The sequence below is a fragment of the Alosa sapidissima genome, chromosome 2 (genome assembly GCF_018492685.1).
Source record: "Alosa sapidissima isolate fAloSap1 chromosome 2, fAloSap1.pri, whole genome shotgun sequence".
Classification (NCBI taxonomy): domain Eukaryota; kingdom Metazoa; phylum Chordata; class Actinopteri; order Clupeiformes; family Clupeidae; genus Alosa; species Alosa sapidissima.
In genome coordinates this window covers 43,813,073-43,827,233 of record NC_055958.1, presented here as the reverse complement: position 1 = coordinate 43,827,233, position 14,161 = coordinate 43,813,073, and the positions used below count along the sequence as shown (strand labels likewise).

Sequence of the window (14,161 nt, the reverse complement as noted above, 5' to 3'; positions counted from 1 at the left end):
TATCTGTGGGTGTGCATGTGTGTGCGTGTGTGTGTGTGTGTGTGTATCTGTGTGAGTGTGTGTGCATCTGTGTGTGTGTGTGTGTGCATGTGTGTGTGTGCGTGTGTGTGTGTGTGCATCTGTGTGTGTGTGCATCTGTGTGTGTGTGCGTGTGTGTGTGTGTGCATCTGTGTGTGTGTGCATCTGTGTGTGTGTGCGTGTGTGTGTGTGTGTGCGTGTGTGTGTGTGTGTGTGTGTGTGTGTGTGTTTATGCATGTTACCTGTCTGAAGGAATATGGATTGTGAGTTTATGCGAGTGAGTGTGTTTGTGTGTGTGTGTGTGTGTGAGCGTATATGAGTGTGAGTGTGTGTGTGTGTGTGAGAGAGAGAGAGTGTAGTTTCTTCAGTCATCTGCACTGACTGTTGAGGGATTTAGATTTTCTTTCTGCAAAGAGAAAGAGGGCGGTGTAAGAGTGGCTCACACACACACACCATACACACACACACACACAAACCATACACACACACACACACCATACACACACACACACACACACCATACACACACACCATACACACACACACACACACCATACACACACACACACACACCATACACACACCATACACACACACACACCATACACACACCATACACACACACACACACACACCATACACACACACACACACCATACACACACACACACCATACACACACACACACACACACCATACACACACACACACACCACACACACACATGCACACACACACACATGCACACACGCACACACACACACACACACACCATACACACACACACACACACACACACCATACACACACACACACACACACACTCAAACCATACACACACTCACACCATACACCCACATACACTCACACACACACACCATACACACACACACACTCACACCATACACACACACACACACACACACTCAAACCATACACACACTCACACCATACACCCACATACACTCACACGCACTCACACACGTGCGAACATGCACACACATACACACACTCACACCATACACCCACATACACTCACACACGTGCGAACATGCACACACATACACACACTCACACCATACACCCACATACACTCACACGCACTCACACACGTGCGAACATGCACACACATACACACACACACACACTCAAACCATACACACACTCACACCATACACCCACATACACTCACACGCACTCACACACGTGCGAACATGCACACACATACACACTCACACACCATACACACACACACACGTGTGCACATGCACTCACACACCATACACACACTCACACGTGCGAACATGCACACACATACACACTCACACCACACACACGTGTGCACATGCACACACACACACTCACACACGCACACCATACACACACTCACACCATACACACACAGACACACACACACACACACGTGTGCACATGCACACTCACACACACACATGTGTGCACATGCACACGCACACTCACACACACACACACTCAAACCATACACACACTCACACCATACACCCACATACATGCACACACCCACATACACTCACACACCATACACACACTCACACCATACACACACAGACACACACACACACGTGTGCACATGCACACACACACTCACACACACACACCATACACACACTCACACCATACACACACACGTGTGCACATGCACACGCACGCTCACACACACACACACTCACACCATACACCCACATACATGCACACACCCACATACACTCACACGCACTCACACACACACACACATGTGCGAACATGCACACACACACACACTCACACCATACACACACACACACACACACACACGTGTGCACATACACACACATGCACACGCACGCTCACACACACCCACACGCACTCACACACATTCACACACACACACACGTTTATATATGCACATGTTGTAGCCAGACACACTGATTGTGTTTAGGGGTTTACTAAAAAATTTATAGGTTAGTGTGTGTGTGTGTGTGTGTACCTCCATGTGTGTGTGTATCCAGCGCAGTGTGTGTGTGACGCGTGTGTAGACTCCAGGCTTGTTCCTGTGTGTGTGTGTGATATGTGTGTGTGTGTACCTCCATGTGTGAGTGTACCTCCATGTGTGAGTGTATCCAGCGGAGTGTGTGTGTGACGCATGTGTAGACTCCAGGCTTGTTCCTGTGTGTGTGTGTGATATGTGTGTGTGTGTGTGTGTATGTGTGTGTGTGTACCTCCATGTGTGAGTGTATCCAGCGGAGTGTGTGTGTGACGCGTGTGTAGACTCCAGGCTTGTTCCTGTGTGTGTGTGTGATATGTGTGTGTGTGTGTGTGTGTGTACCTCCATGTGTGAGTGTATCCAGCGGAGTGTGTGTGTGACGCGTGTGTAGACTCCAGGCTTGTTGCGGTCAGCGCATCCTTCTCCCCAGCTGACCACTCCCACCAGCTTCCACACAGAGTCCACGTCACATGCCAGGGGACCACCACTATCACCCTGCACACACACACATATATATATTACACACACACACACATATATATATTACACACACACACACACATATATATATTACACACACACACATATATATATTACAAACACACATATTATACACACACACACATATATATATTACACACACACACACATATATATATTACACACACACACACATATTATACACACACACATATATATTACACAAACACACACACACATATTATACACACACACACACACATATATTACACAAACACACACACACATATTATACACACACACAAACACACACACACATATTATACACACACACACACATATATATATATATTACACACACACACACATATATATTACACAAACACACACACACATATTATACACACACACACACGCACATAATATAAACACACACATACACTGTGAAAGTAGATTAGTGTTTAGCACCAGCAAAATAAAGACATAAAGAATAAAAACAACAGTGATGGGTCATGAAATGTTTAGTTGCAGATATATCACATAACACATGGTGAACGGTAACGTTACTCATTTCTGGAGAATAATGTCTCGTCATCTCATTTGCAAAAAATAGCCTGCTAATTTGCTTCCTTCACTGAGGTAACGTTAGCTTGAGGTTGGCATTGTTAGCCTGCTAATTTGCTCCCTTCACTGAGGTAACGTTAGCCTGAGGCTAGCAATGTTAGCCTGCTAATTTGCTCCCTTCACCGCTGAGGCTCGCATTGTTAGCCTGCTAATTTGCTCCCTTCCAGGGCTCTCAAGTTTTGAAGTTTGCAAGGAGTGAGACTTTGTTTCTCAGGGGGGAGGGGGCGTGGCATTGGCACGGTGCCACGCCCCCTCCCCCCTGATCGAAGTACATGAAAGTCCTACGTCTGCTTGAACGCCCCCTCCCCCCGATCAACAGACCCATGAGAGAGCACAAATTCCATTATTTCAAACACACTGTTTTATTTATTCTAGAACCCTATAGTAAATAATAATAACATAAATTATAATAATAATTTTACCCAAATGGGCCCATTGAACAGCAGTGGCTCATTCTGCTCTAAACAAACAGAAAACAACCAAATGAGAAAAAGCATATTTAGCCCCAAAATTGTCTCTTGAACAGTGGTGGTTCTGTCTGTGTGTGTGTGTGTGTGTGTGTTGTAAGTGTTTGTGGCAGATTTTGATGCCTTGATGACTGATACTGGGGGCTCCCATTTAAAGAACTGTGGTTCAATGTCAGCCATTTTCACAGTCATGAGGCCATCCTTAAAAATATTCTTGTTTGCAGTAACAGCCAAATTAAAAAAAAAAAAAATGGGTCGGTAGGTAGGTCAATATATTTTTTTTCAAGATTCAAAGTAAAAAAAAGTACAATTTTGGTCATGGTGATTACGTAGGTATGAATTTAAACAAATGTGCATATTGTGACGTAACTGACTGGGTCCTCAACCCGTGCCTTCAGGCGCATCACTGCAAACCTCAATCTGATGCAGGTTATGTAGACCAGCCTTTCTCAAACTTCTTTGACCTGAGGCCTAGTCATGGCAGACCTTGGGGTCATAGGGCTCATCTACACGTACCCAACCCCACTCCCTCCAAATCAAATTGTCATTATCATTATCACAATCATTATTATGCCTATATTGTTATACATGCACTTTCACTTAAATGTTTTGTGACATGCACATCAGAGGACTGCTTTACTAATGTAAGATATAATTAGTTTCATTGCTTTTGCATGGTTGCATGATGCTTGCATAAGAAAAGAAATACTTATCAAAACAGCAACAATTATATGGGTGCTATTGTTTTGGGATGTTTCCCTCATGCAAGCATCATACATTGGTAGGAAATGGAGAAAAAAACGTGTTTTAAGTGTCGTTAAACAATTAAATAGCATTCAACAGGTTGAAGTGGAGCTTTGATACCAACGTTATCGATTAGTTTCAGTTTCTCTCGCGCAGACGCCTGCATTGAATGAACACTCATAGGCTACCACCACTTTATTGTATGGCTCCATGTTTAATGACATCGATAGCAAAAACGTTTGTTTTCTTTTTTTGTCGGTCCGCGGTATCTTGATCAACTGCGCAGCAAATTATCAAACGAAGCACCGGGCCTAATTTCACTCCACGACTCCGCGGACCAGCAGTCCACGTTGCGGACCCACATCAAAACAAAACAATTTCCTGATTGGTTGAGAAATCCTATTTTCTGACTGGCCGATAGGTTAGTAACTGAACAGCAGCTCTCTGAGCTGAATGAGCGCACAGACAGCAACGTTGTGTGACACGTTTGTAAAATATAGCCCTTAGAAATTTCTGTGCGGGCAAGTTAATAATTTCTCGGAGTGAGAAATGCCATGTGTGGCGTGTGAGCGTGTGAAGTCATTGAAATGCGTGTGTCTCATGCTCAATGCGTGAGACTTGAGAGGTCTGCTCCCTTCACTGAGGTAACATTAGCCTGAGGCTAGCAATGTTAGCCTAGGATAGCTTTAGTGACAGTGCAGCAGGTTCATCATCACTAAATTGATCAAGTTCAGTTCAAAAAAGTAAATCCATGTCAGGTTTAACTGTCCTTGGTGGTCAAATGAGTTACCGTTTCATGCACTGTGCTTCTCCCCTAACGTTAGTTCCTCATCATTCTTGAGCTGTAAGGGCCAACGGTAGCCTAGCTAAAACCCAAATAAGTGCAAGATATGCCTGTCTATTTCAATGAAATCAGTACTCACGTAAATCAGTACTCACGTATCTCGCCAGCTTCTAATACAGACCCATGTAAACCATATTTATAACTTTTTGCTAGTGAAAGACTTGATGACCCATGTGAACCATATTTATAACTTTTTGCTAGTGAAAGACTTGATGACCCATGTGAACCACATTTATAACTTTTTGTTAGTGAAAGACTTGATGAAGTTTTTGCGCTCATTTCAGGTGCATTTGATTCGCAACGTGCACGTAAAAACATGGTTAGTAGAACTACAACGTGCACGAGGTACGTACAAACAGGAAAACGTGCACGTGAAAACATGGCGAGGTACGTACAAACAGGAAAACGTGCACGTGAAAACATGGCGAGGTACGTACAAACAGGAAAACTGAGAAATAAGCGCAGACTGCCTGATTAGTAGAACTACTAGGCCTACTCTGTATGTCACTGCTCATTGACATCTTATTATCATGTATGATCGCTAAAGTTTGATTCTTTTTAATGTCACACACACACACACACACACCTGACAGGAGTCAGTTCCTCCATCCAGGTATCCAGCGCAGATCATTCCCGGAGAGATGATTCCTGGATACACACCTGGCTGAGTGCACACCTTAGAGGACATGAGAGGGACCCGAGCTCCCTGTAGAGACACACTGGGCTCACCTACACACACACACACACACGCACGCACGCATGCACACACACACACACACACACCTTAGAGAACATGAGAGGGACCCGAGCTCCCTGTAGAGACACACTGGGCTCCACCTACACACACACACACACACGCACACACACACAGACACACACACACACACACACACACACACACACCTTAGAGGACATGAAAGGGACCCAAGCTCCCTGCAGAGACACACTGGTCTCACCTACACACACACACACATACACACACACTACACACACACACACCTTCATACTCCTGGCTACCCCAGCCTGAGATCCAGCACATCCTCCCCTCCTGAAACTCCTCCCCAAAGCCAGGCAGACAGATGGGCTCCACCAATCCTGAGAGGGGAGAGAGAGGGAGAGAGAGAGAGAGAGAGGGAGGGGAGGGAGAGAGAGAGAGAGAGAGAGGGAGGGAGAGAGAGAGGGGGAGAGGGAGAAAGGAAGGGAGAGAGAGGGAGGGAGAGAGAGAGTGAGTGAGCAGTAGTGATGTAGTTATGACATCATTACATCATCCGCTGTCCCGTAGTTATGACATCATTACATCATCCGCTGTCCCTTAGTTATGAGGTAACTGAGGGCCATTGGGTGAGAGATGGGTGGGGCTTACCATTAAAAGTCAGTGGATTGGCTAGTTTCATCAGTGCGATGTCATAGTCCAGCCCTTTGGGGCGGTACCGGCTGTGGTAGATGATCTTCTCCACGGCAACGGACTGGGCTCCATTCACTGGTTGGTCGATGAGCCCCACATGCACCGCCCACAGGCGGGGATATGCAAATCTGAGGCACAGAAATCCACCAATCAGCACATCTGAGTCACAGCAATCTACCAATCAGTGTGTATGTGTGTGTGTGCATGTGTGTGTGCGTGAGCGTGCATGTGCGTGTGTGTGATGATGGAGCCTCCACACAGGTGTGTGTGAGTGCGTGTGTGTGTGTGTGTGTGTGTGTATGTGCATGTGCATGTGTGTGTGTGTGTGTGTTACCCGTAGACGCAGTGTGCGGCGGTGAGGACCCAGGTGTGTGTGATGATGGAGCCTCCACACAGATGCTCGCTGTGGAAGTGGAGGCTGACCTGCCATGGGAACTGCCCCTCCCCCGACACGTTCCCCCCCACGATACGGGCACCGAAACGAGGCCTGGAGCCACAGGCTACACACACACACACACACATACGGTACACACACACACACACACACACACACACACATACATGCACACGCACACACACACACACATGCACACATATACGGTACACACACACACACACATATACGGTACACACACACATATACGGTACACACACAAACACACACACATACACACATATACGGTACACACACACATATACGGTACACACACACATACACATATACGGTACACACACAAACACACACACATATACAGTACACACACTCACACACATATATGGTACACACACACATATACAGTACACATACACATATACGGTACACACAAATACACATACACAAATACGGTACATACACACACACATACACAAATACGGTACACACACACACACACACATACACATATACGGTACACACACACACATATATAGTACACACACACATACACATATACGGTACACACACAAACACACATACACACATATACGGTACACACACTCACACACATATACGGAACACACACACATATACAGTACACACACACACATATATACACACACAGATATACGGTACACACACACGCACACATACACACACACACATACACAAATACGGTACACACACACACACACACATATACGGTACACACACACGCACTCACACACACACATACACATATACGGTACACACACACACATATACGGTACACACTCACATATAAATATATTTATACAGTATATATACACATATGCCACAATTGGAAATTGTGTGTGTGTGTGTGCGTGTGCGTGCGTGGGTGAGAAAGACCCACCTTGGCATTGGAGTGTGACGACCATCCCTGATGGGCACTGTGTTCTGCTGCACAGACATCATTTGAAACAAAGCAAATGAAGAAGACAACATCAAAGACACGAGATAATTAGAAGACAGATTCAGCATGTGCACACGAGATAGAATAATTAGAAGACAGATTCAGCATGTGCACACGAGATAATTAGAAGACAGATTCAGCATGTGTACACGAGATAGAATAATTAGAAGACAGATTCAGCATGTGCACACGAGATAGAATAATTAGAAGACAGATTCAGGATGTGTACACGAGATAGAATAATTAGAAGACAGATTCAGCATGTGCACACGAGATAATTAGAAGACAGATTCAGCATGTGTACACGAGATAATTAGAAGACAGATTCAGCATGTGTACACGAGATAGAATAATTAGAAGACAGATTCAGCATGTGTACACGAGATAATTAGAAGACAGATTCAGCATGTGTACACGAGATAATTAGAAGACAGATTCAGCATGTGGACACGAGATAGAATAATTAGAAGACAGATTCAGCATGTGTACACGAGGTTGAATAATTAGAAGACAGATTCAGCATGTGTACACGAGATAGAATAATTAAAAGACAGATTCAGCATGTGTACATGAGATAGAATAATTAAAAGACAGATTCAGCATGTGTACACGAGATAGAATAATTAAAAGACAGATTCAGCATGTGTACATGAGATAGAATAATTAAAAGACAGATTCAGCATGTGTACACGAGGTAGAATAATTAGAAGACAGATTCAGCATGTGTACACGAGATAGAATAATTAAAAGACAGATTCAGCATGTGTACATGAGATAGAATAATTAGAAGACAGATTCAGCATGTGTACACGAGATAGAATAATTAAAAGACAGATTCAGCATGTGTACACGAGGTAGAATAATTAGAAGACAGATTCAGAATGTGTAACAGTGCAGTCAGCAGAAGGCATCTGAGAATAGTTTGGTTTTAAGTCTAGATTTAAAACTGGCTACAGTTGGGGCCTTTCTGATGTCCAGTGCTGAGCCGTGTTGCTGTATTGATAGTCTCAGGTGGCTCCAGAGCTGAGCCGTGTTGCTCCAGAGCTGAGCCGTGTTGCTGTATTGATAGTCTCAGGTGGCTCCAGAGCTGAGTCATGTTGCTGCCTCAGGACCACTATGTCAGGATTGTCTCGGAAGCGCAGCATCTGACTTGCTGGAGTTGCACAGGTAGGGAGGAGTATTGCTGTAGAGGTGGGTATTGGTAGTTGATCAGGTGTTGTAGAGGTGGGTATTGGTAGTTGATCAGGTGCTGTAGAGGTGGGTATTGGTAGTTGATCAGGTGCTGTAGAGGTGGGTATTGGTAGTAGATCAGGTGCTGTAGAGGTGGGTATTGGTGTAGAGGTGGGTATTGGTAGTTGATCAGGTGTTGTAGAGGTGGGTATTGGTGTAGAGGTCGGTATTGGTAGTTGATCAAGTGTTGTAGAGGTGGGTATTGGTGTAGAGGTGGGTATTGCTAGTTGATCAGGTGTTGTAGAGGTGGGTATTGGTGTAGAGGTGGGTATTGGTAGTTGATCAGGTGCTGTAGAGGTGGGGAGGAGTATTGGTGTAGAGGTGGGTATTGGTAGTTGATCAGGTGCTGTAGAGGTGGGTATTGGTAGTTGATCAGGTGTTGTAGAGGTGGGGAGGAGTATTGGTAGTTGATCAGGTGCTGTAGAGGTGGGGAGGAGTATTGGTAGTTGATCAGGTGCTGTAGAGGTGGGTATTGGTAGTTGATCAGGTGCTGTAGAGGTGGGTATTGGTAGTTGATCAAATGTTGTAGAGGTGGGTATTGGTAGTAGATCAGGTGCTGTAGAGGTGGGGAGGAGTATTGGTAGTAGATCAGGTGCTGTAGAGGTGGGTATTGGTAGTTGATCAGGTGTTGTAGATGTGGGTATTGGTAGTAGATCAGGTGCTGTAGAGGTGGGTATTGGTAGTTGATCAGGTGCTGTAGAGATGGGGAGGAGTATTGGTAGTTGATCAGGTGCTGTAGAGGTGGGTATTGTTAGTTGATCAGGTGTTGTAGAGGTGGGTATTGGTGTAGAGGTGGGTATTGGTAGTTGATCAGGTGGGGAAGGGCATTGGTACTGGTCTTGCAACCCTTCCTTTCTGATAGCACCTATTGGTACTGGTCTTTCTGATAGCACCTATTGGTACTGGTCTTTCTGATAGCACCTATGAAGGCTGCTGAGAGGCCTTATGCTCATTACATCCATTTGTTTGCTGACATTCTGGGGAGTTTGACGCCAGTGATTGGCTTTGAGTCATTTCAGCAGCATCCTTCTAATTGTGTCCAGTGGGCATGGCTGGGCATTGTTGAGCAGGTTGTCTATGTTTGTCCAAGGTCTTCATCTCAGTGGAGGCTACCCAGTGATTACCAGAGGGCCCCAGCAGGGAGCGCTGCCACGTTTCTGTTTCAGCTTGTGCAGAGTGTTTTGGTTCAGCCGAATTGTTGATGTCATCAACTTGTTCCGTCTGTATGGCTACTGATCAGAGGCTCGGCTCAAGATCGGCAGAAGAAATGTTGGATGCAGGAGAGAGAGGAAGCTTCCGTCTGCTGGGAGTGGACCACTGATGAACATTTCTATTCCAAGCTCATAAAGGGTCGAGAAAAGTTCCTTGAAATCTTCTTGGACATACTGTAACGATCCTGTGTTCCCTGTCCCTCCTTTGTTTACCTCCTGTGCTATGTGCTCCTGTGTTTACTTCCTGTCCCTGTGTTTTAGTTCCTGTCCCTGTGTTTTAGTTCCTGTCAGCCATGTGCTCCTGTGTTTACTTCCTGTCCCTGTGTTTTAGTTCCTGTCAGCCATGTGCTCCTGTGTTTACTTCCTGTCCCTGTGTTTTAGTTCCTGTCAGCCATGTGCTCCTTTGTTTGTCTTGCCATGTCTCAGTTCCCTGTGTCTCCGCCCCTCACCTGTTCCTCATTATTAGTCTGCTAGTTTAATTATGATTTCCAGCCCTGTGTTCACCTGTCTCTTGTTTCTTGTCCACTTGTGCCTTGTTAGCCTTGTTTAACCCCTGTGTATTTAAACCCTCTGTCTTCCCTCAGTCCCCTGTTGGTCATTGATGTGTTGTGGTTGTAGTGTGCATTAGCATTAAAGATTCCTGGTTTCAAGTTCAAGTGTTCCTCGTTCTCAACTTGCCCTGCGCCTCGGTCCAGCTCTCCATACTGCAACCCTGACACATACAGCTGTTCATTGTAAATGTCATTGGTTATTGGGATTTTAATCAGGCATGCTTAAAGTAATAGCACTCTTGACCACGTCTACTGTACTCAGGTGTGTGTGTGCATGTGTGTAAACATCTGAGTACTAATAACATCTCACCTGTCAGTACTAATAACATCTCAGTACTAATAACATCTCACCTGTCAGTACTAATAACATCTCAGTACTAATAACATCTCACCTGTCAGTACTAATCTGTCAGAACTAATAACATCTCACCTGTCAGTAGTAATAACATCTCACCTGTGTGCACCTGAGATAGCTGGAGTGTGTGTGTGTGCACCTGAGATAGCTGGACTGTGTGTGTGTGTGCACCTGAGATAGCTGGAGTGTGTGTTTGTGTGCACCTGAGATAGCTGGAGTTGTGTATTTTGACATGTTGAAGGTGTGTGTGTGTGTGAGTGTGTGCACCTGAGATAGCTGGAGTTGTGTATTTTGACGTGTTGAAGGAGGCCGGGTTCCGTCAGATTGATTGACACCAGGTTGCTTTGAAACTCCTCCTCCACGGCCTTCAGCGCCACAAAAGCAGAATCTATATAACTAACACACACACACACACACCACACATACACACCCACACACATACACTCACATGCACACACACACACACATGCACACACAGACGCACACACACACACACACACACACACACACACACACACATACATACAAGCACACACACACCCACACACACACATGCACGTATGCACACATACACACATATACATACACACACACACGCACACGCACACACACACACACATACATACAAGCACACACACACCCACACACACACATGCACGTATGCACACATACACACATATACATACACACACACACGCATATGCACATGCACACACACATATGCACATGCACACACACATATGCACATACACACACACACAGACACACACACACAGACCCACACACATACAAACATACACACACACACACACCCACACACACATGCACGTATGCACACATACACACATATACATACACACACACACACGCATATGCACATGCGCACACACACACACATACACACGCATGTGCAAAGAGACACACACAAACACACACACACACACACACACGCAGACACACACACACATACACACACATGTTACATCCTGCAATGCATCTGTTTATCTTGCCTCTTTTCTAGGCCTGGTCCCGTGTGCTAATAGATAAATAGATAGATAGATAGATAGATAGATAGATACTTTATTGAGAGTCCTGTGTGCTAATTGAGGGTCCCGTGGGCTAATTGAGGGTCGTGTGTGCTAATTGAGGGTCGTGTGTGCTAATTGAATCACATTGCAAGTAGACAAGTCTATCTATCCTATCCTATAGGCTATCCTACAGACTATCCTATCCTATAGACTATCCTATCCTATAGGCTATCCTATACTATAGACTATCCTATCCTATAGACCAGGGGTCCCCAACCTTTTATGTACCATGGACCGGTTTGATTCCCATTTTTTTTTTCACGGACCGGTGGGGTGGGGTGGGGTGGGGTGGGGGGGGGGTTCCATGTTCCATATGTGTTGTGCATGCATTACTTGAAAAGAACTAGCTCCAGTTATGTATGAACAGTGAAGGTAACGATCTCTTAAAAATGTGAAAAACGAAAAACTTGAAGCTACATCTATCATGTGTGAACATGCTTAACAAAATATGGTAACAAAACATGGGATCTAAATGTGCATTACGAATATAATCAGTGGGAGCCCTGTCCTTGTTTCCCTACAACAAGAAGCTTCCATCTGGGGGTGATGGAAGACAGTGACACCCTCAGTGTGTTTGAAATGTCCAGTCGATTGCGCAATTTGGTTGCAGTCATTGCCGAAAACCCGGCCTCGCATAGGTACGTGGTGGGAAATGGTAGCAACGTTTTCAGCGCTTTTACGGCTAACTCGGGATATTCTGCTTTGATTTTGATCCAAAAACCCGCCAGAGAGGTTTCCTCATACACACTCTTAAGACCACCGTCATTTGCAATTTCGATCAACTGCTCTTCCTCCTGCGCTGACAAGTTAGGACTATTCGGGATATTGACAAATGGGTTGCGGACCCACTCATTGGTTTGCCGTGGATCTTTGGAGGATGGGAAGTAACGCTCAAACTCATTTGAAAGCGCAACAAGGTGATCGCGCACCAGCTGTGAGAGAAAGGGCCCTGCCTCAGTCTCTCCCAAAACCCCCACTACTGTTTGGAACATATCAAATACACCCCGGTCCACTCGTCGTCCCCACAAATCAAGCTTGGCTTTAAATGCAGCGACTTTATCTGCCAGTTTAAAGACAGTCGTCATTCTCCCCTGGAGTGACAGGTTGAGGTCATTAAGCAACCCGAATATGTCACACAGGTAAGCGAGTTTTGACACCCAGCCCTCATCACTAAAATATGCAGCTAACGGTGACTTTTTTTCTGGAAGAAATCTCTGCAGTGGCTCTCGCAACTCAAACACTCTGGCCAGTGACCAGCAACCAACCAACTTGGATAGCGTACCACGGTGACCCATTCACCCTCTCTAACAACTGTGCCTCAATATCCTCTGACATGTCATCAATTCGCCTATGGACAGTGCTTGCAGAAAGCGGTACCTGAGCTATTTTTTTAGCTGCAGCCTCCCCAAGGAGTTCATTGCACATGTCTTTAGCAGCAGGCAGAATTAACTCTTCCCCAATAGTAAAGGGCTTCTTAGATATAGCAATCTGACTAGCCACTATGAGGCTTTTAGCGCAGCCACGTTCACCGATGTGGTTGCTTTAAGCACTATTTTTTTGTCCTTCTTGCTCGCGTTTCTTACGCTCAAAGAACTCAATGGGTTTGTCTTTAAGTGTAGGATGCTTGGACTCTAAATGACTCTAGATTCGTTTGACAACTTATCGCCAAATACCACACATAAAGGACTTGGTGCATGCGAGTCACCGGTCTCTGCGAAACCATATTTGAAATATGACTCGTCATATTTTGTATTGAATGACCCCTTCTTTTT

At 45.3% G+C, this 14,161-nt stretch overlaps 1 protein-coding gene across 1 annotated transcript in view; it reads right to left on the bottom strand.

Annotated features, from left to right (window-relative positions):
• Window positions 1-234: 234 nt before the first annotated feature.
• Window positions 235-14,161, bottom strand: part of tmprss3a (transmembrane serine protease 3a) — a 57,631-nt gene continuing 43,704 nt past the window's right edge. Inside the window, exons 6-13 of the mRNA XM_042079362.1 lie at window positions 11,569-11,697; window positions 7,895-7,941; window positions 6,919-7,084; window positions 6,543-6,712; window positions 6,179-6,274; window positions 5,766-5,908; window positions 2,363-2,515; window positions 235-424 (exon numbers count right to left, since the gene is read on the bottom strand). Coding sequence (XP_041935296.1) covers window positions 383-424; window positions 2,363-2,515; window positions 5,766-5,908; window positions 6,179-6,274; window positions 6,543-6,712; window positions 6,919-7,084; window positions 7,895-7,941; window positions 11,569-11,697 — 946 coding nt within the window. The 3' untranslated portion in view covers window positions 235-382. The remainder of the gene's footprint in view (window positions 425-2,362; window positions 2,516-5,765; window positions 5,909-6,178; window positions 6,275-6,542; window positions 6,713-6,918; window positions 7,085-7,894; window positions 7,942-11,568; window positions 11,698-14,161) is intronic.